The sequence below is a fragment of the Leopardus geoffroyi genome, chromosome D4, assembly GCF_018350155.1.
Source record: "Leopardus geoffroyi isolate Oge1 chromosome D4, O.geoffroyi_Oge1_pat1.0, whole genome shotgun sequence".
NCBI lineage: Eukaryota > Metazoa > Chordata > Mammalia > Carnivora > Felidae > Leopardus > Leopardus geoffroyi.
This window is the reverse complement of record NC_059342.1, coordinates 40,594,384-40,620,615: the sequence shown is the minus strand read 5'-3', so window position 1 is coordinate 40,620,615 and position 26,232 is coordinate 40,594,384. Positions and strand designations below refer to the sequence as shown.

The following is a 26,232-nucleotide window of genomic DNA, read 5'->3' as shown; positions in this document are numbered from 1 at the left end:
CAAGGTATGGTTCAATAGGACAGCAGAAGCTCCAACCGTCACATCTCTCTTCCGGGCTGTGGGAAGGAGGAGAGGCAGAAGGGGGAAAGGGCACATGCCTTTGTTGAGTCATTTCCCTCAATTTAGTTTAATAATTTAATTTAATTTCTTAAAGTTTATTTTTTTTGAGAGAGACAGAGACAGCACAAGCAGGGGAGGGACAGAGAGAGCGTGAGAGAGAGAGAAAATCCCAAGCAGGCTTCGTCCTGCCAGTGTGGAGCTCAATGTGGGGCTCAAACCCACGAAGCCATGAGCTGAAACTAAGAGTCAGACACTTAACTGATTGAGCCACCCAGGCGCCCAGAGTCATTTCCCTTTAAAATACCTTTCCTCATCTGAAAAAAATGTGATTAGGGGTGCCTGGGTAGCTCAGTCGGTTAAGCGTCCAACTTTGGTTCAGGTCATGATCTTGCAGTTTGTGAGTTCGAGCCTCACTTTGGGCTCTGTGATGACAGCTCAGAGCCTGGAGCCTGCTTCAGATTCTGTGTCTCCCTCTCTCTCTGCCCCTCCCCCATTCACGTTCTGTCTCTCTCTCTCTGTCTCTCAAAAATAAATAAATATTAAAAAAAATTTAAAAATGAGATTAATATAATTTAAAGAGACATAGGGAAAATAAATAGGAAGATGATTGGAAAGATTTTAGAAACATAAAAAATATATAATGTATAAATATATATTTATATTTACATATATATTTAAAACAAAGAACTGATAAACTGGTAAACTGAATGTTGACCCAGCTCCAAAATGCCTAGAATAGGGATATTCTTAAGGGATATTTCAGCCTCCACTAAATGATGACTTTTCTTCCCCTAGCATTTAAGCCTCTCCCAGAGACATGAATTAATCCCTTTTAGGTCATGGAGGGAACTCTAAATGCTTATATAATTTTGAAAAAATGAGTTGGTATCAGAGACAGTTATCATGCTTTGCACATTATCCTAAGAAAAACAGTATTTACTTTTTGTATTTCACATAATTTGCCATCTTTAATGTCCTTCATTATTACTGGTTCTGTCCTCTTTACAAAAACTTACTATGCTATAGCATTGGCTTTACGAGGACTAAACAAAATGCTCTGTGTACTATGAGCTTTTTTATACTTTCATTTATTCACTCAATAACCATACATTAAGTATCTGTTTTAAGTTTTGGGCACTGGGGTTTTATTATAAACACAAAACACAGGGTTCCTTTCCTGATGGGAGTTTACATTAACAGTGTCTGTGTGGAGGTGTTGCTGTTGAGGGAGATAGACCAAGAACACATAAACAAATGAGCAAGATAGTTCAGATAGGGAAAAGTGCTATAGTTAGGAGGACATGGGAGCGTGTAATTGAGAGGGAGAGGCTAGAGAAGCTAAGATATGAATGTGAGACAAAGCCGTTAACAAATGTGCAATTTACAATGAGCACTTATTTCGTGGTTACGGTCATCTAAAAATTTTTGTTTCTAAACAAAATTCCCACTACACAAATGATGAAGATACAACTTCTTTTTAAATCAAGTATCAACGAAAAAATGCTCCATCTGTTAATGCCAAAGATAAGATTGTGAGCAATATTAGAATTATTTTGAAATCCAAACAGCTGTCAGTAGGTGTGCCTTCAAAAAAAAAAAAAAAATCAAGCACTTGGTCTTGCTTAATCTCTATATTAGTTACTTTTGGGAAATGAAATATTTGAGTATCTCACTTGACTGTTAAGAGTACAATGTTGGGGCGCCTGGGTGGCGCAGTCGGTTAAGCGTCCGACTTCAGCCAGGTCACGATCTCGCGGTCCGTGAGTTCGAGCCCCGCGTCGGGCTCTGGGCTGATGGCTCAGAGCCTGGAGCCTGTTTCCGATTCTGTGTCTCCCTCTCTCTCTGCCCCTCCCCCGTTCATGCTCTGTCTCTCTCTGTCCCAAAAATAAATAAACGTTGAAAAAAAAAAAAAAAAGTACAATGTTATCAGCAAACTGGCAATGAATTCTGTGGCAAAAATGAATCCATTCTGGTTTTTGAAAGAATCTGTTTTATATTTGTGACTCATGATCTTGTAGAATCCTACATGTGCAGAGAAAGTTGGCATCTGCCAGGAGCAAAGCAAATTTGATTAGATGTTCCAGTAGCTAGAACATATTCATTTAGTGTTTACAACTGGCTTCCTTAGAAATATGAGTGTTGCTTATCTAGTGACGTGAATTTAAAAACATACAGAGCCTTGAGCACTGGGTGTTATATGTAAGTGATGAATCACCAAATTCTACTCCTGAAACAATTACATTACATATTAACTAACCTGGTTTCAAATAACATTAAAAAATAAAAATAAAAAACAAAAACAAAAAAACCCCAAAATGATTCCATTGGAACAATGTATGTTAAGAATAGAAAACCTCTAAGAATATACATTAAAAAAAAAATTAAAAAAAAAAGAATATACATTAAAATGTTAACTGTTTAAAAAAAAAAAACCATTCAGAGTTTCAGATATGATCCCTGATTTTTTAAGAAAACCCACCAAACTTTATAAGAATAGATTTCCTAAAAAATTGGACTTGATTCTCATTATAACATCAACATACTACAAATCTAGAGCCAAGTTTTTTGTATCTCTTCAAAATTTGAGATGAAATTTGTAAGACAATAACAAAGCATATGGGAGAGGGAGAAGCCACCAATGAGATGGTTTCACGTCAAAAAGATGTGATATTAATTTAGGAACCAATGAACTTTAAAAAGTGGAATCATGTGTGAATAATAGAGTAGAATCTGGACCCAGACGGGAAATCTAGCCTCAGAAAGTGAAGCATAAACAGAAAAGAGGGTGGAGGGGAGGAGGAATGGAAATTTTCAGGCGTATTGGAATTAAAAGACTTTTAGTTCCCTTCTAGCCCATATATTTGATTCTAAGAGCACCCAAAGAATGTGTTAACCAGGGGCAGCTGGGTGGCTCAGTCAGGCATCCTATTCTTGATTTTGGTTCAGGTCATAATCTCAGGGCCAAGGGATTGGGCCCTGGGTCGCCTTGTTCAGAGTCTGCTTAAGATTCTCTTTCTCCTTCTCCCTCTGCTCCTCCCCTGCTGGCTCTCTCTCTCTCTAAAAAATAAATAATTTTTTTTTTAAAAGAAGGTGTTGGGGCTCCCGGGTGGTTCAGTCAGTTAAGTGTCCAACTTTGGCTCAGATCATGGGAGTTTGAGTCCTGCTTCTAGCTCTGTGATGACAGCTTGGAGCCTGCTTCAGATTCTGTTTCTCCCTATCAAAAATAAACATTAAAAAAAAAAAGAGAGAAGATGACCAGTTAAAAAAATGACCTTATTGAGAATACAGATAACCATAAAATTTACCCATAAGCATACAATTCAATGATTTGTAGAAAATTCAGAGTTGTGCAACCATCAGGACAATCTAACCTATTTTTTTCATTGTTCATGGGATAGAAACCATGGTAGAGCAAGTTTCAAGGATGCAAAGGGGATTTATTGAAAACATGTGTAATAGACATGTGTGGGCAGTTGGTTTACTGAAACAAGGAGAAAGAGAGGGAGAGTGGCTGGAGGCAGTACAGAACAATGGTTAAAAGCTACCCCTTGGGGGCGCCTGGGTGGCGCAGTCGGTTAAGCGTCCGACTTCAGCCAGGTCACGATCTCGCGGTCCGGGAGTTCGAGCCCCACGTCGGGCTATAGGCTGATGGCTCGGAGCCTGGAGCCTGTTTCCGATTCTGTGTCTCCCTCTCTCTCTGCCCCTCCCCCGTTCATGCTCTGTCTCTCTCTGTCCCAAAAATAAATAAACGTTGAAAAAAAAAATTAAAAAAAAAAAAAAAAAGCTACCCCTTGAAGTCAGACTGCTGGAGCTCAGATTCAGGCATCCTTATTTGCTTTAAAGCTGTTTGACCTCAAACAAGTTACTTAACTCTCTGAGCCTCAATTTATTCATCTGTAGCATACTAGTACCTACTTCATGGGTTATGAAGGATAAATGAGATAATATGTATGAGATGCTCAGCATAGTCCTGACCTATAATAAGTACTCAACAAATGTTAGCTATTTTTATGATTATCACTGGATGACCATTAAATAGCCTTTCACGAACCAGACACAAAAGACCACATGCTCTATGATTCAATTTATATGAAATTCTAGCAAAGTCAAAACGATGGTGATAGAAAGTAGACCAGTGGTTGCCAGCCATGGAGAGGGGAGGGGGCATGAATGACAGCAAAGGAGCACAGGGAACTTTTGGGATGGTGTTTTGTAAACATTTGTCATGGAATTAAACTTGGCGAATTTGATTGTGTGTAAAACAAAGCAGACAAAAAAATACCCCAACCCTAAAAAATATAGCTTTTAATTTTCTAGTTGGATAGTTTAATTATTACATGTTAGAAGCAAGAATGAATTTCTAAACTCAGCAAATATTTGTTGGGTACCTATTATGTGCAAGGCACTGTTCTAGTGCTGAGGATACAGCCTTGTAGTGGACAGCATCTCAACCCTCATCCAGCTTACAGTTCAAGCATGAATTAGATACATGTGTTTGGGGCCACAAAAGTCAGTGTGGGATGTTATGCGGACATAATCGAGACAGGGGAGTAGGAGGAGGGGTAGAGGAGCTCCAAATTATATAAATATCTGTTCCGTGGATTTTCCTTTATTTTTCAAACATACACAGAAGTAAACACAGCGTGCCTCTATCTGACGTAGTGTTTGGGCACGTGGCATGACAGAGGCCTCTGGGTGACAGGTGATCTTGAGTGACCCAGGGCTGCCCTCTGGTCCCCAGTATCTGTGAGTCTCACGTGGCGACGCAAGCGGACTGGCATCGGCCCACGGACCAGGTGGACGCTTCCACCGGCCTGTAGAGTAGCGCGCCCTCGACCTCGTCAACTAGGCGCTCTCTTGCCTCCAGGCTACCAAGAGCCCCATCCTCTCCCGCCCCCACGCCTCGGCAGAGCTCACTATGCTGGGCCCCGGCAAGCACCCGCCCAGAACGTGGGCCAAACCACCGAAGTCTCAGCCTGCGAGATGACTCCGCCCACCAAGTGACCCTACCCACGGGTGACCCCGCCCACTCGGGGGGCGGAGACTCGTTGCGGGAACCTGGTTAACTCTTCAGTTTGAGTCGCGTGGGGGGGCGGGGCGAGGCCTGCGGGGGGCGGAGCTTGCGGCGAGGCGGGTCGCTCGGCGCGGGCTAGGGAAATGGATGCTCGGCTGGTCTGCGGGCGCCGGGGGCGGGGAAAGCACTCGCTCTGCTCGGCTCTGGCCCCGCCCGCGACCCGGCGGGAGCCCGGGGCCGCCCCTTTCCTCCCTCACGGGCGCTGGGCTGAGTCCCGAGTCGAGAAACCTCACACGCTCTGAGCTCCCTGACTGGGTTTTGGGTGGCTGCAGCCTGAGGAGGAACATGGCGCTCGTAGGCAACGGAGCAGAGCTGGAGGCGGACGAGGTACTGGCTGGTGGGGGTGCGGGTACTGTCCCTGGAGTCCGGGAGGGATGAGCGAGCCCGGCAGGGACGGCCAGGGTCCGCCCCCTTGGTCCCCAGTCTGGGACAGGCAGCCTCCGGTTCGGAGGAAGGGGCAGGGGCTGCGGGGGGGGGGGATGGGGAGGGCACCTGGCCTGGGAGGTCTTTCCCTGCGGCCGCGAGGAGGGCGCTCGGAGCGGAGGCGCTGCGGAGTTTAGGGCGCCGGCACCGCGGGGTCGTGGGATAGAGGACACTACGTCGGGTCGGCGGGTGGTTGGGTGCGAGTGTGCGGGAGCGCGGGACTCGCAGCCCTGGGCTGTTCTGAGACTGTTCAGGAGCGCCTGGGCTTTTTGAGGTCTGACCCTGAAGTCCCGATACTGGCCCTCGGGGTTTGTGGAATCTCACTTCTGTGGAAGTTTCCAGGTGGCAGAACCGAAAGGCTTCAGTCGGTGACAGGAGGAGGACAGGCGGGGGAAGGAGCCCCAGGGGTGTTTGCGCGAGCGGACAGGGCACGGGCTGCCGAGGGGCCGGAGGGCTGCGGGACCGGAGCAGCAGCCCAGGAACTGGTGCTTTCTCCGCAGTCCACAGGGCACGGGCCTTTCCCACGCAGGTCCGCCGTGGCGGTGGTGGACGGGAGAGAACCGACTCCGGCCTCTTCACTTCTCCACTGTATTTAAATAGCCATTTCCTCCGGTGGCTGGCGCGCGGGGGTCTGAGCACCCTTTGGCGCGCGCGCTGGACCTGTTGATTTATTGATTGTTCCTTTCAGCCGCACTTGGCAGTTCCGGAGAGACGCTCCCTCTTGCGCTGAAGTTGAGGCCGGCAGCAGCACCCACATTTGCTGCTGCTGCTGCCATTTTACCTGACTTGAATTTTACAAGTCGCTGCTGGAGGAGGTTTAGTTTCAAATGATGCAATAGTGGAAGATCTGGAGGAGGCGGGTTAAGATTCCAGTCCCATCTCTTTAATGTTGGAAAACTCCTGACAGCGAATTGTGTTCTCAGTGTAGCCCTTAATATAAAAACGAAACAAAAACCAAACTACAGCTCCTTTACACGACTGACCGGCAAGAGGGCAAGCCGGATCATTGAGAACCTTCCTTACAGCCAGTCCCATGCAATGAGGACCCCCAAGACCACAAAACAATGAGCCACAATTTGCTAAGTTGCATGTATTTATTGTTGAAACTTTTACACTACACATAAAGGCAAGTGATGAAATAGCATATTTGTTGCTATTTTCATCCATGACAACCTTTCTTTATTTATAGCTTTAGGCTGTCTTTTTGGTATGACCTAGAGCCTCCCGTTTTTCTTTCCTCCTTAGTTCTTTTCTTTAATCAAGGTAGTAACACTTTCATGGCGCTTTGGCCATACATACACTCCCTTCTTCAAAAGTTTTTATGGCTGTCATATATTAAGTATTTATATATCTGGCATGCAAGGCCCTGGCAAAATGATCTAAATGTGATGTTCCAGCCTGTTCCCAACTGCTTCCCTTTGTATAACCAGTTAATTTGATCAGTGTTATGCCCATATTATAGATGAGGAAGCAAGACTGGAAGTACATAGTAAATATGGAGTGAATTTTTGAATCCCTAGTCTGCTAGTCTAAAAAGATTTGGTAATCTTAGGGCTATATAATTGTCTAGACCAGAGCATTGTTGAGAAAGAAAGGGGATGCTATTAATAATTAACACTTGGACAGTAGGTGTGAATTGGGACTGTCCTGGGCTTATAGAAATACACAGCCATCCTAGCTATGCTCACTGCCTACAAGACGAACCGAAGTGTTAAGATACACTAGCTAGGGAGGAGGACTCTAGTTCTGTGGGGGAAGTTAGGTCTCAGAACAGCAGAGAGCTTGGCACACAGCTTCTTGGTAAATACACATTTGTTAAATGAATGAATAAAAGCAGAAATGATGTTTCTTAATAATTTCTCATTATTTGCTTTATTTTTCTTTTTTTAAATTCAGTAACTATTAGGCTCCTGTTAACATGTAACGTACTATGTTGGTCCTAGGAGGTGAGCAAAGTATAAACAAATTTTTTTGTTCCTGCCAAATTCACATTTATCCCTCACAGTACCCCATTTCTATTGGTATAAATTTTGCAAACATTAAAAAAAAATGTTTATTTATTTTTGGCGGTGCCTGGGTGGCTCAGTCAGTTGAGTGTCTGACTTCGGCTCAGGTCATGATCTCCTAGTTCATGGGTTCGAGCCCCGTGTCGGGCTCTGTGATGACGGATCAGAGCCTGGAGCCTGCTTCGGATTGTGTGTCTCCCTCTCTCTCTGCCCCTCTCCTGTTCGTGCTTTGTCTCTCTCTCAAAAATAACTACACATTAAAAAAAAATTAAAAAAAAAAGAAAATGTTTTTTTAGTTTTGGGGGGGGAGGGGCAGAGAGAGAGGGAGACACACAATCCGAAGCAGGTAGAGCTGTCAGCACAGAGCCGGCTGTGGGGCTTGAACTCACGTACGGTAAGATCATGACCTGAGCCGAAGTCGGAGGCTCAACCGACTGAGCCACCCAGGCCCCCAAATTTTGCAAACATTTATTGAACATTTGCTCTGTGCTGAAACTTGGTAGGTGCCTTAGAAAGAGAAGACACCGTTTTAGCTCTCTAGGGTTCTCTGTCTAGGTAGGGAGATATGACATGTGTACAAGAACTCCAGAATAGAGCTCAAGGCAGTGTAAGCAAGTAGGAAGTAGTGCATTGTGGACTGGGTACCCTTGACTTCCTTGTAGAAAGTGCCTAACATTTCATTGGCCTGAGCACTCTACCATGTCTACCTGGAGTGAACAAGACCTGGCTCTTCAATTTTACTGGGTGTGTGAAACTAAAATGGCTTATTTCAGCCGGGGAGCTTTTTAAGCACTTTAATATACATTTGATAGGCTTTGTGGCTATTATTTTATATTCTAGGGAAGTAGAAGGGGGCCATGCGGTGTAGTTGGAAAAGTAGCTAGGAATTAGACGAACTGGGCTCTCTGTCAGTAATTTGCCCGTTAGCCATGTATTCAGTATGTGTGCAGACATCTGCCCGCAGATACAACGGGGCACCAGACTGATAAGGTTTCTATCTACAACTTAGTGATTTCATTGAGTAAGTCTCATGTTCTTAGGGTTCTTTTAAGTTTCCTCATCTGAAGAAGGTGGGGCTGGATGAACCCTAAGTGTTCTTCCATTTCTAGAAGTCTATACTTTTGTGGGGGGGGATGATCCTTTTTGGGAGGAGAGCTAATAAAATGGGACTTCCTTTTCTTTCAGAGTTTCTCAGGAGATGATGGTGGTAGAGAAACTGTCATGGTGGCTGGGGGATGGAGTGTTTTCTTAGGTAAACTGGTATTTCTTGTTGTTTTTCCATTTAGTTGCTAGGAGGATAAATGTGGGAACACAGAAGTTAGGGCTTGCAACCTCAAGGGTGGCAGAAATGGGTTCTGGAGGGAGGCAAAAACATCTTAGATATTACAATGGTTTTATGGCCCTTCAGAGCTTGATCAACAATATCATATTACTTAGCATTAAAATTTCTTTCCTTGAGTTTTCTTGGGTATTACGTAAGCAACGTTCACATCAAGTTCATGACAGATATACAGTATGTATGCAAGGTCAGTACTATAAACCTACGACAAATAGATGGGAAGGACTGGAGAACTTTGTATCAGTTACTTGATCTTTAAGTTCTGTCTCTCCTGGTGACCTCCTCCTATGTACGGGCCACCCATTGGCTGCCTTGTGGATGTTGCTTATGTTTGTGTCTGAGTGCTTTCATGAATGACTTGGTATCTGAAAATTAAATAGGAACAGGTTATATTTTATTATTTAATCCTATTAAAGTTATTCAGTCCATCAGTAGTTGTCAGGTACTAAAAAAAGAACATATCAGTAGTATCTGAATGAATATCTGCAGCTACTTAAGTTAAAAATTCTTTTCTTCTGTGAAACAGAAGTTCACTGAAAATAACTTTTTTTTAAGTTTCCATTTTTATTTTTTATTAAGTAATTTCTACACCCAGTGTGGAGCTCGAACTCACAACCCCGAGATCAAGAGTCACATACTCTTCTAACTGAGCCATCCAGGCACTCCCCAAAATAACTTCTTTAAAAAGTAATTTTTAAGAAGACAAATTTTCAATTGTTTTACCTTTGAAAAATAACAGTTTTGAATGTCTGTTAAAAATTTGGTTGCATTGATATTGTTATGTAGAAATTGGAAATTTGCATGTGTAATCTGATACATTAAAAGCCACTCAGCGAATACAGTTATAAAGTTAAATGTGAATAGCTTTAAAATTTTCAATTTAACTTAAAATATTTATTTTAACTTAAAATATTTATTTAGGTATTCCAAATCCACTGTTGAGTAAAAAAGAAGAAACTTTATACTGGCTTTTTAAATGTATAAAGCATATATACATCTCAGTGTTATTAAACTTTCATGGTGGGTATGGTTAGGAAAAATTGTCTAAAAGGGCTCCTTAAGAGGGCTATATGGAAAAAAGTGAGAAACACCGGTTGAAGAAAGAAACGGCTCATGTGGCAGGTGCTTTTGTGGCCTGCCTTTTTGGCTCAGGGTTTCTGAGATCTAATTCTAACTTAGAAAATTTATCTTTGGAATTTTAGATGAAATTTAGATAAGATTGACTGCTACAGTTTTTTAAAGAATCAGATTCATTTTTTTTTTTTTTATTATTTTGAGAGCAAGAGAGAGAGAGTGCATGCATGCCAGCTGGGGAGGGACAGAGAGAGAGAGAGAAAGAGAAGGAGAGAGTGAATCCCAGGCAGGCCCCACACTGTTAATGTGGAGCCCAATGCAGGGCTCAAACCCACGACCTGTGAGATCATGACATGATCCGAAATCAAGTCGGACGCTTAACCCAATAAGCCACCCAGGTGCCCAAGAATCAGATTCATTCTTTTATTCCCCCAGTGTTCACTGAGTACGTCTCAGGTGCTAACAGTCTGTATGTGCTGGAGGTACCCACTAAGAGAAGACAGCATTATTGCCTTTGAGGAACATACGCTCTTAGCAAAAGACACAGTTGTGCAAGTAACTAGTTCTGTCTTTGGATCGAGGTAGGTTTTAGGTAGAAGGGTCATGGAATTTACTGTCCGTAGCAGGGCAGTATGAGAGTGAATGGGATGCTTTTCGTAATTACCCTAGGACAACAGGTGCAGCACAGGGATGCCACCCTAGTTCAGGGGCTGACAGAGACTTTAAGATAAAGAGATAGATGGCATTTGAACTGGGTCATGAATGGTGAGCAGGCTTGTGCCCGGCGGAGCACGTGAGATATGGCGCAGGCTTTGTGGAAGTTGAGATGGGCAGGAATGAGAGCACACCTGGGTTCCGCAGGGCCCCCAGCCAGCGGGAGGGAGAGCCAGTGAGGGCTGAGACCACAGAGGCCAGCTTGGGTCATGTGGTACCGCATCTGGAGCATCATGCTAAGTGTGGGTGAAATCTCCTGAAAAATGGGAATCTGGAAGGTTTTTTAGCCAGGCAAGTGTGATAAGGTTATTTCTCTTAGGAAGAAGAATCTGGTGAAGTTAATGCAGCCAGATTGTGGAAGTGGCGGCAGGAAGGGCGAGAGGCTTGTTGCAAGAGTTAATGTGGGAGGAGGTAAGGACAAAAGTGGAGCAGAGGCCACGGTCTTTGAAAGAAGAGGCCAGATGTGAGGGAGAACATGGAGGAGGAATTGTCTTGGGTGCCTTTTCCCCAGTTTGAGGGTCAGCGGATGGGGAGGGGTGGGGAGCTGTTCAGTGATAATTCTGGGTTCCTTGTGTGGCTGGGCTGTGGTGCTGGTAACACACGAGGGGTGGGTGTAGAGGACAGGGATGGGGAGTACCTCATGTAGATTATGCTCACCTTTGTGGCTTGCTATGACTTTCCTTTTTTTTTTTTTTTTTTAATGTTTAGTTACTTAATTTGAGAGCACGAGTCAGGGAGGGGCAAAGAGATAGAGAGAGAGAAGAGAGAGGATCCCATGCAGGCTCCGTGCTGTCAGCACAGAACCTCACCCGGGGCTTGATCTCACAAACAGTGAGATCATGACCTGAGCCGAAATCAAGAGTCAGACACTTAACCGACTGAGCCACCCAGGCACCCCTCACTGTGACTCTTCATTACTGAGGGACTGTTTATGAGTGCGTGAATTTGGGCAGGGCTCAGAAAGGGTGTTTACAAATTGGTTCTGCAGATTAGTGGGAGGTAAAAATAGCATCAGCTTATGCCATCAGCCTCCACGTCCTCCTCAGGTTAACCAACTGGCAGTTTTCCTGATTTGTTCAACCTTGAGTCTCTTGAAATCCCGTCTCTTCTTGGAATGCCACCTTCTCAGTGAAACTTGCCTTCACTTTCTCTTCCTCGTCCCTTCGTACCTGGATACCCGCTTCCTTCCTCTCAAGTTCAGTAGCACAGGTATGTTCTTTCTAGGCAGGTCTCCGGTCTTCCTGGGGTTAGCTGTTTGCCTTCCCTTCTTAGCTTAGTTCCCTGCCCACGGGTGCTGTTACTAATTATCGACGGTGTGAATCTGATACTGTGAATTCTGTGAGGCTCATGGTTTCCACCTAACCATTTGTTGACATCTTCTCAGGTCCGAGTGTTGGGGGACCCGGTGGCCATCTCAGATGGGTCTCCTGAAGTCACTGTGTGCTCACTTTCCAGAAGATGAGTATCTGGAGACTGCCCAGTGCTTGTGAGGCTTTCTGGGGAGAGCTTTCTGTTGGTCCCCGACTGTGTCAGAACTTTCTTCCCACTCCTTGCTTAGTGGATATTGGTCCTCCACCCTGGCCAGTTGGCCATATTGGTTGGATCACCACACCTCTCTAAAGGGACTCCTCAAGTGTCGAATGCCTGAAGGTTCAAATGCCATTATGGTACTTATGCTCTTTATTTAAAGATTGTGGCTGTGTAGTAAAGTGCTTCCCTGCTGAGATCCTTAGACATGTCCCCTTAGTATTGCTGATATTATGCTGACATATACATAAGGCCTACGTATTTTAAAATATTTTAATGAAATAACGTGACATATATGTATTTGTTGGGTCTGATTGCAACTAGTAAGTAAGAATTATTCAGTCTAATTTGATGTGTTGAATATTGCACTAGGTGCTGTAGAGGCAAACACAGCTCCAGCTCTAAGTTGGGGTCTAGAAGGGAATGGGAGCAGATGTACAGACAAATAGATGTAATACTCTGTGCTGAGACCATAAAGGAGGATTGCCAGGGTGCTTTGGGAACACAGAAGGAGGGCACCTCATCCTAAAGGGAGGATGGGTAGTCAGGGATGGTCTCCTTGAGGAGGCCATTTCTTAGAAAATCTGGATCTTACAGGATGAATAGGGGTTAACCATGAGGAGAGAGTGGGTAACGAGGGGAATTCTTGAAGTGTGTCCCAGGGAGAGGGAACAGCAGGCATAAGGTACAGAGGTGGGGGGAGAGTCGGTGGTGCTCCGGGTGGCAGAGAACGAGTCTGGAAGGGTAGGATGGGCCGTCCGATTCTTTCATGCCAAATTGTGGGTATTACCATGTGCATTTAAGGGTTTAAGCTAAGGAGAGGTGTGGAGAGACCAACGCTGTAGGTGGCTTTGTCTGGCAGTGCGTGGAGGCTGATTGGAGGGAGACAGGACCCCAGGTGGAGAGGCAGGTGCTTTTCTGGTGTTTTGTTTGTCAGTGGCTGTTATAGCCCTCTGAAGGCCCACTGTATGCAGGTGTAGCTAAGCACTGGGATAACATGGTGGGTAAGATAAGGAGCAGACACTTGAGAATGTGGGCCCAAACGCACAACTCTAACTTGGAGTAGGGGAGAGGCCAGACAGAGTGTAAGTACCCTGGCGCTCCTAGGAAGAGGAGAGGACACTCACAGGGCAGTCATCAGGATGTCATGCCCCCACCCGCAAGCAGCTGACTTGGTTTCCTGACCTAGTCTTTACTACCCAGCTGTGTGATGGAAGAGCAAGTCCCTTTAACCCTTTTGGGCTTTGGTTTCCTCACAGGTAACGTGAAAGAGGTGACATTGACCATCTATTTCTGAAGTCCTCTTGAGCTTTGACATCGATGATCTAGATGGTGGTTTTGATCTGGATATTGAGGGGTGGATTTCAGCAGGCAGCAGCGGGACAGCTCACACCTTCATTCCTTGAAGCGGAGGGAGCCGCAGAGGAAACAGGCTTGGGCAAGGATGAAGCATGACGGAGGCCATTGCGTGCAAGTGGGTGGTGTGCAGGGGCTGTGTGGCCGAGGCAGGAGGGCAGTGCTGTGTGTGTTGCTGCAGTGCTCAGCTAGGGAGCTGGGGTCTGTCTTTTTCTATTTTCTTCTTTGACAGTGGGGAGACACATGTATCCTCCTGTATTCAGGGAATGTGTTTCCTTCTCTTCTCCCCTCCCCTCCGGTCCCCTCGGCTCCCCCCCCCCCCCCCCTTTTTATAAAGGAAGCAGTGAGGATTCTATTTCTTGGTTTTGCTTTGTCCTTTCTCAACTTGTTTCGGAAGTTTTAAACAAATGACTGTCCACTACAATGCAGTGGTTAAGGAGGCAGACAAGTCAGACATGCCTGAGTAATTCCATAGACTTCTGTTTCATCACATAGACTCTTGCTCTTGGCTGAGTTTTGAGATGCAGAACCACATGGTGCACCACTGCTGTCTCTCCCCGCTTCCTTGGACTGCTCCGTCCCAGAGTTCTGGAGTCGCTGGTCTTTTTTCAACTCATGAGCGCAGTCCTTCCATTCAGAACTAAAGGAAACAAACCTCAGGTTCTCACATCATTTCTCAGGCCAAAGAGGGTATGATCTTTCTGAAAGGAGGAGGGCAAGACAGATGACAGGGTGAGAGATTCCTCAAGAGAGGGGAATGAGGCCTAACTGCAAAGCCTCTCCCAGGAGCACTCATTGTGCAGAATCACTGGCTGAGGGCTGACTGCCCAGGAGCACTCCCTGTGCACGGCAGTATCGAGCTTCTGAAGAGGGCCAGCTTGGGTTCAGATCCTGGCTTCCCATTTGCTCTGTGACCTCGGGCATGTATTTAACCTGTCTGATGCTCTTCATTTATAAAACGAGAATAATGGTACCTACCCATAAAGGTGCTGATGAGGCTGAAGTAAGGGTCTACTTCACAAAGCGCTTGGCATATAGCATTTTCAGAATTACTCTGAGAGTGGTAGTTCTCTTTTCCTTTTGCTTACCTTAAGATGTTGCTGCCACTGCCTACTACTTAGGGGTTTGGTGAAGAATCTGTGTGTTCAGATATAATTTTACCTTATTTTTGCCGCCAACTGAGAGGGAAACTCTCTAAGCATGCATTCAAGAAACAGGAAGTGACTGGCCCAGGGTCTCTCAACTCACTTAGGCATGGAATTGGCATTAGAAGTCAAGTGCTCTAACTCTACATTCAGTGCCCTTCCCACTAGGTCAGAGGGTGGCAGACTTAGAAGGACAGATGTATTCTGCCCCCTTCCTTCCTGTCTTTGTCAGTAAAGTTATATTGGGACACAGCCCTGTCTGGTTGTGTAGGGGTTGCCCGTGACTGCTTTCACTAAACTGCAGAGTTGAATAGTTGGGGCACAGACTGTATGACCCACGTGGCCTGAATATTTGTCAATTCTTTACGGAAAAATTTTGCTGACCTTTGTACTAGGTGATTTCAGGGCCTATACATAGTAAGTTGTTTATAATGTGTTGTAAGCCTTTTGAATTAAATTTGCTTGTTTTCTTAATATTCCTATAAGCATCAAAAACTAGGAAAAAATAGGAATTTATTTGACACATCCCATGAAGTGGTATGGTACACGTTCTGGAGTTAGACGGACATGAGTTTGAGCTCCTCCTCCATGTACTACCTTGGATAAATTAAGCTTCGGTTTCATCTGTGAAATGAACATAATAAAACCTACTTCAGTGGGTTATTGTGGAGATTAAAGTCCTATAAAGGGGCACAAACGTTGGCTCTTGGCTCTTTTGTTATTGAGGCTGCACGTGTGGATGCTTGACATTGTTTTCCCAACTGTGTAAGAAACTGGCCGTGTGAGGGTCGGCCCATCCAGGCTCCGGCACAACCCCTGTCCAGCAGTTGGATTCCTTTAGGATAGATGCAGGTACCTCTCAGGCTACTCCCAGGACTCCAGCCCGGTCAGTTCTGCGTTTATAGTCCTCACCCTTTCCTTCCCTGAGGTGGTGGGGGGAAGCCACTTAACCACAAAAGAGAATGGGAAACAGAGGCTCAAAGCAGAAAAGTGTGGATATTTGTCAGGAAGGCATTGGTACTCTCACTCATATTTTGAAAATGGCTTTTCCCTATTGACACATAGTGGTATATATGGTAACCTTTGGTTTTTCTAGACATTATGCTGTGCAGGACCATCCCCTCTTTAACACTGGCGAATGTCATGGCATTGTTACAGTCTTTTCAGGAAGCACCTAGATGTTAACAGGAGACCGTGACCTGTAAAAGGTATGCTTGTGTTCAGTTACTTGGTGTAAGAGGTTAAATTAAAAGGTAAAGGAGGGGACAGGGTGTGTGCACTCCTGGTGTGGAGGGGCTCTAGGGTTCTTGCTCAACCCCAAAGCAATGTGCCATGCCAGACTGCTCTTCCTAAAGTTCAAGTCCTACTTAAAATCTGTTCACAGCTTCTCGTTGCCTTCGAAGTATTTTTTTTTTTTTAATCTTTATTTATTTTTGAGACAGAGAGGGAGAGACCGAGTGTGAGCAGGGGAGGGGCAGAGAGAGAGGGAGACACAGAATCTGAAGCAGGCTCCAGGCTCTGCACTGTCAGCACAGAGCCTGATGCAAGGCTTGAACTCAAAAGCTGTGAGATCATGACCTGAGCCGAAGTCGGAGGCTTAACCGACTGAGCCATCCAGGCACCCCTGCCTTTAAGGTATCATGCAAACGCCTTAGCACGACATATAAGGCCTTCCCTAGAATCTAGCTCATTGGTTCTCACACTTTAGTGTGCATATGTCACCAGGTTAGGGGAGTGGGTGATTTGTTAAGATGCACATTCCTACGCTCCCCCCGCATGAGCCGTTCCTATTCAGTAGGTTGGGGCGGGGGTGGCTCCCAGATGTTTGCATTCTTAACAGGACTAATATCAGCCATGCTGAAGTGCTTGTAGTTCCCCTTCTATGCCCCAGCTCCCAGGTCAGTCCTTTCTCACTTCCCAGCTTTGGATATGCCATTTCATCACCTGGCCAGTTCTGCTTCATCATTGAAGACTTGGGGACACCTCTCCTTCTCCAGCCTTCTTAGATATTCCCTCCTTCCATCCGGTGGAGGTGCTTAATAACTATGCAGCATTCCTGGCTGCCTCGAAGACGAGATAATCCTTTTTTGGCATATGTGCCACGACATCTGGCAGGGATGGGATGTAGACGCTCCGTTGTTCCAAAAGGAAAGGGTGGTCCTTCTTCTCTAGAGCAGAAAAGGAATTCCCTTCAGGGGTTTCTAACAATGAGATGTTTTTATCTTCTCAACCAGGAAGGAGAATTCGCCTCCATATCTATTAGCCTTATTTCAGTGCACTTGAAAATCAAAACAGCTTTATTGAAGGGTGTAAATACATACCATAAAATTGACTCCTTTTTAAGTGTACAATTCAGTGATTGTTAGGAAGTTTACAGAATTGTTCATAGATCACTACAGTCCAGTTTTTTTTTTTTTTTAAATTGAGGCATAATTGGTGTAAAACATTATATTTGTTTTAGGTGTACAACATAATGATTTGATATTTGTATATATTGCAAAATGATCATCGTAGTGAGCCTAGTTAACATCTGTCACCATACGTAGTTACATTATTTTTCTTGTAATGAGCACTTTTAAGATCTATTCTCTTAGCAACTTTCCGATATGCAACATGTTATTATTAGACATAGTCACCATGCTGTACCTCACATCCCCAGGACTTACTTATTTTTTAACTGGAAGTTTGTACCTTTTGACCCTCCTGTCATCCATTTTGCCCACCCCCCCCCCCAACGCAATCCAATTTAAGAACATTTCCACACCCCATAAAGATTCTTGTACCCATTTGCTCTCACCTCAATACACTTTTAACACTTAAAATAATTGAAAAACTTAAAATTGCTAGGAGAAAACAAAATTTCCCAGGCAGAAATAAAAATGAGATGCCATTATATATCAGGGGGATAATGCAAAAGTGTTAGGCATCAAAAAACAGGACTGGAGAGCAAGGTGCATTTGGGTCAGTACTTGATTTGGCTTTTACACTATCGATATCATCAGAAGAGAGGTTCGAGGGCTACATGTAATTTGTGTCCAAATGAATAATTTGTCCCATTTGCAAGAAAGCAGATGTGTAGTGTACATGGATAAAGGTTTTTCCTGATTTTCTAGTTCATTTCCCAAGGCAGATTTCTACCCAGTATGCTTAGCTTTTTATCCAGTATGTTTAGTTCTTGCTAGAGGAATAAACAAGCAATTGCATTTCTAAGCCATTCGCAGTAGAATGAAAGGGGCTGTCACCACAGCTGAAGTCTCAAGTGGGACGAAGAATCAAATGAAATCAGCCTCTTTTTAAGCATCCCTGAAATTTCGATTTGTTGTGTGTCTTCTCAGGAAGGCATGTGAGAGAGAAAGTAGAAGGAACATGGGTGGGCTTACAGGTTAGCAGACACGGGTTGAGTTCTGCCACTTGCTGGCAGTGTGACCAGGGGCACGTTACTTAATCTGATTCTCTGTGAGCTTCAGTCTCTCATTAGTCAAATGGGATTCTACTGCCCATCTTAGAGGTGCCAGGTGCAACCCTGGCACCTCACCCAGGGCCTGTCATACTATAAATACTATATAAATAGCGATTAATTTGAATAGCATCTGTGTATAGATTTCATTTTTTTTTTAATTAAAAAAAATTTTTTTTTTAACATTTATTTATTTTTGAGACAGAGAGAGACAGAGCATGATCGGGGGAGGGTCAGAGAGAGAGGGAGACCCAGAATCCAAAACAGGCTCCAGGCTCTGAGCGGTCAGCACAGAGCCCGACTCGGGGCTCGAACTCACGGACCGCGAGATCGTGACCTGAGCCGAAGTCGGACGCTCAACCGACTGAGCCACCCAGGCGCCCCAGATTTGTTTGTTTTTTATTTTCAAATTCAAACAGTGGTAAATGTCCTTATGGAGAACTTGCCTAAGCCAGGTAACCAAGGGCAAGGCAGGTGGAACCATAGTTTCCTCACTCCTGCCGCGGGGCTGAGTGAAATAGCATGCCGTCTGGCTGGGGTAGATAGGGAGCATTCACAAAATGAGGATGACTGGAGTTTATTCACACACTTGATGCTTTTAGAAGCTTGAGGTGTTCACATTTCTAACAGTTTGCTTGTTTAGTGATAATAGCATATGTGTGTATGTGGTATTTCTCCCAGCTTTTCCAAATAGAAACCATTGAGATTCATGGAATTCATTTTCATCAAAGAATAAACTTTTTTTTTTTCCATAAATAGATGAGATGACTTTACTGAGATGTGAGGCTCCACAAATCAAAATGTATCTAATTATTGGGGCACCTGGGTGGCTCAGTCGGTTGAGTGACTTTGGCTCAGGTCATTGATCTCACAGTTCGTGAGTTCAAGCCCTGCATCCAACTCCCTGCGCTCTGTGTGGAGCCCACTTTGGATCTTCTGTCCCTCTATCTCTGCCCTTCCCCCACTTGTGCTCTCTCTGAAAAAAAAAAAATAAATAAACATTTAAAAAAATCTATCCAATTATAGTTGACATTTAAAAAAGTAGAGCTACTAGTTTAGAAAGAATCAAAGAATCATTTGCTTCTTTTTTTTCTACACTTTATTTTTTTAAATTTATTTTTTACATCCAAATTAGTTAACATATAGTGCAACAATGATTTCAGGAGTAGATTCCTTAGTGCCCCTTACTCATTTAGCCCATCCCCCCTCCCACAACCCCTCCAGTAACCCTCTGTTTGTTCTCCGTACTTAAGAGTCTCTTCTGTTTTGTCCCCCTCCCTGTTTTTATATTCTTTCTGCTTCCCTTCCCTTGTGTTCATCTGTTTTGTATCTTAAAGTCCTCATATGTCGTTCTCTGACTGACTGATTTCGCTTAGCATAATACCCTCTGGTTCCATCCATGTACTTGGAAATGGCAAGATTTCATTCTTTTCAATTGCCGAGTAATACTCCATTGTATATATAAACCACCTCTTCTTTATCCATTCACCCATCGATGGACATTTGGGCTCCTTCCACACTTTGGCTATTGTTGATAGTGCTGCTATAAACATTGGGGTGCGTGTGCCCCTTCCAAACAGCATACTTGTATCCCTTGGATAAATACCTAGTTGTGCAATTGCTGGGTCATTGGGTAGTTCTATTTTTAATTTTTTGAGGAACCTCCATACTGTTTTCCAGAGTGGCCGCACCAATTTGCATTCCCAAGGAATCATTTCTTCTTCTTAAGGCTTACTTGTTTTTACCCCCCTTTGTAGTTTGTGGAGGAGGAGGTTATATTTGAATTTAGCTAAGAGTCAGAACTTCAGGTCTGTATATCTGGGGAAGCAGGTTTCACAGGACAGTAGATTAGGCTCCCCTCAGGGATGTGTGACATGCTTGAATGAACTCCTGTCTCTTTATTGGAGACCACGGAGCATTCCATTTCAGTTGTGGCAATTCGGAGAAAATCGTCCTTTCTAATTATTTCAAGAGCAAAGACAAGGCTTTGGGGAAACAAAACAGTATTGCTTAACCAAAACAGCCCTCCCTGTGCCTCATCTGATTCTCCATCTCTGTTCCCCTCCCCAAGTTTCCCCTTCTTTTACTCCCACATTTCTTTCATAATCTAGTCCTGTTGAAACTCACTCCAGAACATGACTCCTTACTGTAGCCTGCCCGTTCTCTCCATCCACACTACCACTACGGGTTTCCCATGCCCTCACTTCTCAGAGAGCATCCTAACTGGTCTCCTGGCTTCCTGTGCCTTCTGCTATCTGTTCCAGTCTGCAGCCCACGTGCTCATTCACAGACACGAATACATGTTACTCCCTTCCTTAAAACTTTAAGCTTTCTGTAACATTTGGAATAAAATGTTTGCTCCTTCCCGTGGTCTGTGTGGTCTGCCTTTTGCTTTCCTCCTCTGGCTCATGTGCTGTTCTACCCGTCCTCGGTCCCTGTATTGTAGCCATCCTGGCTTCCAGCAGATCTGCTGAACGCACCCTGTACTTTCCCACTGTGGTGCTCTTGCATGTTTTCCCAGCCGGGCAGACTTCAGCCAGGTCTTCACATGACCAGCTCCTTCTTAACTTTCCGTCCTCACTTTAAAGATCAGGTTCCAAGTGTGGCTTTCCTGAGGCTCTGTCTTCAAAGCGGCCTTTCTCTTTTCTCCATCATGCATCCTTTTTATTTCCTCTTTGATATGATCACAGTGGGTATTATCTTGTTTATTTTTTTCTCTGTCATCTGTCTGACTCCATTGGGTTTCAGGGCAGGAAGCAGAAATTGCCGTAGGTCATTTAAGTAAGATGAGTTTAGGAAGGGAAATAGGTGTTTACAAAATGCACAGAGAGGCTGAAGGAGCAGCTCTAGGCTGAGCCTCCAGGGAATGACCTCCGTCCCATCCAGAGCTGACCTGACTGCTTAGGGCAGGTGCTCCTATTCCCTGGCTGATTCTAGAGCCAGATGTTCAAGGCACTTTGCAGGAGCTGTCATTCAGGGATCAGGAAGCCAGAATAGAGAAGCTTCCGTTGCCCCTGCTTTTTTATACAGGGAACTGGAAACTGGATGCTGGAGCACTGCTTTTGAAACTACCTCGGCTTCGTCACTCCTGTTTGACAGCAGAAAAGGCCAGAAAGGGGCAGGAAAGTGGCCTTAGCCTTCTGGATTTTGTACAGGGGAATCTTAGTGGGTGTAGCTTCATTTTCACCCAGAGTCGGTCCACTTCCTCTGCAGTAAATCTTCAAGGCTCCCAGGAACTCCTGTCTCTGAATTATACTGAAGTTCTTCAAATGTCAGTTATGACTCGAGCAAAACTCTATTACGATTGATTTCTTCTGTTATTTCTAGGTGCTTTTCAGCGTCTTTGGCAGTTCTTTGTTTTCAGGTTGGCTGCATATTTTTTTTGTCAGTTTTCAGTACAGATAGCTCTCTCAATTAAAAAAAAGTGATTTAAAGAAAAAGAAGAAGGCGTTAGGGGCGTTAGGGTAGCTCAGTCGGTTGAGCGTCCAACTTCGGCTGAGGTCATGATCTTGCGGTCACTGAGTTCGAGCCCCTCTCAGGCTCTGTGCTGACAGCTCAGAGCCTGGAACCTGCTTCAGATTCTGTGTCTTCCCTCTGTCTCTGCTCCTCCCCCACTGCACTCTGACTCTGTCTCTCAAAAATGAATAAACGTTACAAAATTTTTTAAAAAGAAATAAAGAGACTTAGTTTTAGAGTTTAGACGTCTGTTACTGTGATATAAAAGCTGATGGTCTTTTCAGTTCCCCTCCGAGTATTTAGAGCAAAGAGCAAACGGCTAAGAATTGCTAATGAAACGGCTTCGGGTGGCATCAAATGAAGCAGACCTTTAATATTCTCGTTATAATAAAGCCAATTTTGTAATGTACATTGGTGTGTAAGTCACTGGCTACATACCTCATTTTTGTTAGGAGAATCAGAACAATGATTGCATCTTATTGCTAAAATTTTGATGTGCCTCAATCTTGTAAAATTCCTTGGCAAAATAGAATTCTCATAATAAGCAAGTTCTAGGTATTAGATAGAATATGCTCAGAGGGGTTAAAGAGTGAGAAATTTAAAAGTTGCCCAGGCCAAATTGGGGACAATTGAAGCCAGTAATGTGTGTAGGCATTTTATTTTTATTTTTAAAAAATTTGTTTGTTCTTGAACGAGGGAGAGTGAGTAGGGGAAGGGCAGAGAGAGAGAGAGAGAGAGAGAGAGAGAGAGAGAGAGAGACAGAGAGAGAGAGAGAGAATCCCAAGCAGGCTTCGCATTGTCAGTGTGGAGCCTGATGCAGGGCTTGAACTTATGCACTGTGCCATCATGCCCTGAGCCAAAACCAAGAATCGGACGCTTGACCGACTAAGCTACCCAGGTGCCCCTGTTTAAATAACGGGACTCCTTGAGCCTATATTGATGATAACTAGATAGATAAATGGGGATATGGGAGGACTTTCACTGTCAGTAAAAGGAGAGAGTGCTGGAGTTGGAAAATCAGTCTTTAGCTATCATTAGCAAACACGGAGTCAGGCAGCTATCACCAATGTGCTAAATCTAGGGGCAAATTTGGATGGGGGGCATATTTACACAATCTTACACTGTCTTACCACAAACTGCTTATTAATTGCAAGACAAAAGTAGTAAGTATGTAGTGGAGAAATCAGACAACACCTTGGCCAGGTGATCCAAATTACCGTCACAAGTGGGGGCAGATGAATATGTGTGCCTCTAGACACAAATGACCTGACAAGGACACAGTGTCCCTTGTGTAGTAGCCTAACCTGTATCTATCTAATCATGAGGAAACATCAGAGAAACTTTAAATAAGGAAGGTTCTATTTACAAAAAAAGGAGGGGAGTGCTGTGCTCTCCAAAAATGTCAATGTCATAAAAGACAAAGAAAGGTTGTGAAAATGTTCTAGATTAAAGGAGGTGAAGGAGACATGACAGCTAGATAGATCTGCACTGCAAGGGAGAAATGTCAAAAAGAAGAATTGTTGGGTCAGCTGACACAATTGGAATATGGACAGTAGTTTCAGGTAGTTAAATTTATTGAAGTGCATGACTGTACCGTGGTTTCATAAGAGACTATCCTTATTTTTAAGAAATACACACTAAAGTATTTACAGCAAAGGGGCCACAATATGAGAGTAATTTACTCTCAAATGGTTCAGAAAAAAATTAGTGGCTAGGTACCTAGGTAGAAAAGATGGACAAGGGAGGTAGAAGGGAGAGGGGAGAGCAGATTATAAAGCAAATGGGGCAAAATGTTAATAATAGATGAATCTGAATAAAGGGCACACAGGTGTTCTTTTTACCGTTCTTATTCTGGTAACTTCTTTAAGTTTAAAATTATTTCTAAATAAAGAATTAAAAAAAAATGTTGTCTAGGGACTGAAAATGCTGCTTACTTAGCCTGGGCATGGAAGCATGTAGGTTATAAAACAAATTAGTTGAAATGTCGTGTTACTTTACCTTGCAGGAGTTTTTTTCTAGGAATGTTGAATCTGCTTATCTCAAAGTAATACTTTAAGCTTTTTAAAATTGTTCTGATTGTTCATTTTTTACATTATATAGATAATACATAAAAGCATTCTTGTTGTAAAAGATCTAAGTGATGAAAAAGTCAAAGCGTGATCTTTCCATTGACCATTCCCTGCTTTCTCCTTCTCAGAGGAAATCAGCATTGAGTTTTTATGAATATATTCCCTATATCTATCTTTCCAAGGACTAGGCTTTTCATTTAATATTTCGTTTTTTAAATGTTTTATTTATTTTTGAGAGAGAGAGAGTGAGAGAGCGCATGCAAGCGAACACGAGTGGGGGAGGGTCAGAGAGAGAGAGACAGAATCTGAAACAGGCTCCAGGCTCTGAGCTGTCAGCACAGAGTCCGATGCAGGGCTTGAACTCATCAACTGCAAGAGCATGACCTGAGCCGAAGTCGGACCCTTTCCCGACTGAGCCACCCAGGCGCCCCTTCATTTAATATTTCTTAGAGATATTTCCATGGTTTGTTTTATTCTTTATATAATGACTGAAGAGAATTGGGTAATGTAATGGTGCTGTAATTTATTTTACTATTTCTGTGTAGAAGATCATTTAGGTAGTGTCTAACTTTTTCCCAATATAATATGTTCCTTAACAGATGGATTCTTATGTGTGTGTATGAATGTTCTAATAGCATAGATTCCTACAAGTAGTATTGCTATCCATGTATATGCATTTAAGTTTTAAAATAGATACTGTAAGACTGACTTCTATATAGACTGTAGCAAAGGTGTGCGTTTGCTTTCCAGCATCTCTCTGTCAAGTGTGGATATTATCAGTCTTGTATATTCTTGTCAATCATATGGGCATACTGCTACTACTTTTTAGGTGCACATTTCCAAGTTTATTGGCTATTGGATTTCTTCTTCACTGAACAGTACTTTTCACACCCTTTATTGAGTGTTTTGGTTGTTTGTCTCTCATTGACCTGTAAGAGAGTTCTTTACGTATTATGAATAATACTTTTTTGTCTGGTAAAGGTGCCTTAAATATTTTTTCCTAGCCATATGCTTGCCTTGGAAGTTTAAAAACTTTATATAGCCCTATCTTTTACTTTTTTCTTTATGATTTCTGGGTTTTTGTCTTAGAAAGATTGTCCTTGTTTCAAGATTATAAAAAAATATTCTTCATTTATCTTGTGTTTGTGTGTGTGTGTGTGTGTACTTAATCTATATGGAAACTTGTATATGGGTTTAATTTTATTTTTGTCCTAAGAGATAACCAATTTCCTTAGCATCACTTATTATAATTCTTCACTTATATATAATTAGTGAAGAATTATCACTTATGTATATAAGAGATAACCAATTTCCTTAGCATCACTTATTATAATTCATCACTTATATATAATTCTTCTTTCTTCAATTGAAAGATTTAACTGAATCATAAAATAAATATGTATATATATGTGTGTGTGTATATACATATATATATGTATGTATATGTATATGTGCATATACATATATCTTCCTGTGCCAACTCCACAGCTTTAATTTGGCAAGGAAAATTCTGTTTTCCTTTCAGATAAATTTGAAACCACTTGTAAGATTACTGGGCATGATGGATAGGAGCTCAGGCTATGGAGTCAGGTAGGCCTGTGTGTAAACCATTTATTAGCTCTGGGATGATAATTACACCTCTTTTAGAGAAACACTGTCTGGTTTATATGAGACAATATATTAAGATGCAAAGCGTAACACTTGGTGTATAAACATGCGAAATATTTTATATATTCTCATAGTGACATTTGATGTGTTCAGTAACTGTAGGATCGCTTATTAATCAGAATAACCTTTACTTTGACTTAAGAAACTAGTGCGTGCGCGCACACACACACACACACACACACACACACACAGGTGAGCAAAATTTCTATCTACAGTGATGCTTGAAGTGTAAACACATGCGTTTGTACATTCCTGGACCACTCATTTGTTTCTTTATTCTTTCAAATAGTAGTTTCGACACAGTTGCCATGTGTATGCCTTATGCCTGGTTGGTATTATGGGTATGCCTCACGGAACCTGTGGCCTGGAGGGAACTCAGACACAAAACAAATGACCATGTACCTAAGTTTGCAAGTGAGATCTATGGTGTGGAAAGAAGTTGTATCTCCATAGCTTTGTTTCGGTTTGATGAGGGTCATTTTGTCAAATAGCTCAGTTTGTGGAATTTGCAAAATTTGTTTCTCAAGGAGTTTTAAAGGTTTTAATGACAGTGCATAAAATCACAGATTCTGAAGTTGAACTTTGTGGGTTCAGATCCCAGTTCTGTCAGGTCCATGCTTTGTGACCCTGAGCAAGTTATTTAACCTCTCTGTGTCCCAGTTTCATCATCTGTAAAGTGGAGATCACACTAAGCCACTTCAGAGGGCTGCTAAGAAGAACAAATGAGTTAATACATGTAAAAGCATTTAGAGCAGTGCCTGGTACAATGAAGAGTGCTGCAGAACTGACACCATTATTATGATAGCCTTATGATATCAGCATCCACATTTCAACACTTCGTATGGAAATTTTTTATATTAGGTC

At 43.2% G+C, this 26,232-nt stretch overlaps 1 protein-coding gene across 1 annotated transcript in view; it reads left to right on the top strand.

Annotated features, from left to right (window-relative positions):
* The first annotated feature begins 5,217 nt into the window (after window positions 1–5,217).
* TTC39B (tetratricopeptide repeat domain 39B) overlaps window positions 5,218–26,232 on the top strand; it is a 129,940-nt gene continuing 108,925 nt past the window's right edge. The window contains 2 exon segments of the mRNA XM_045469755.1: window positions 5,218–5,259; window positions 5,261–5,461. Coding sequence (XP_045325711.1) covers window positions 5,218–5,259; window positions 5,261–5,461 — 243 coding nt within the window.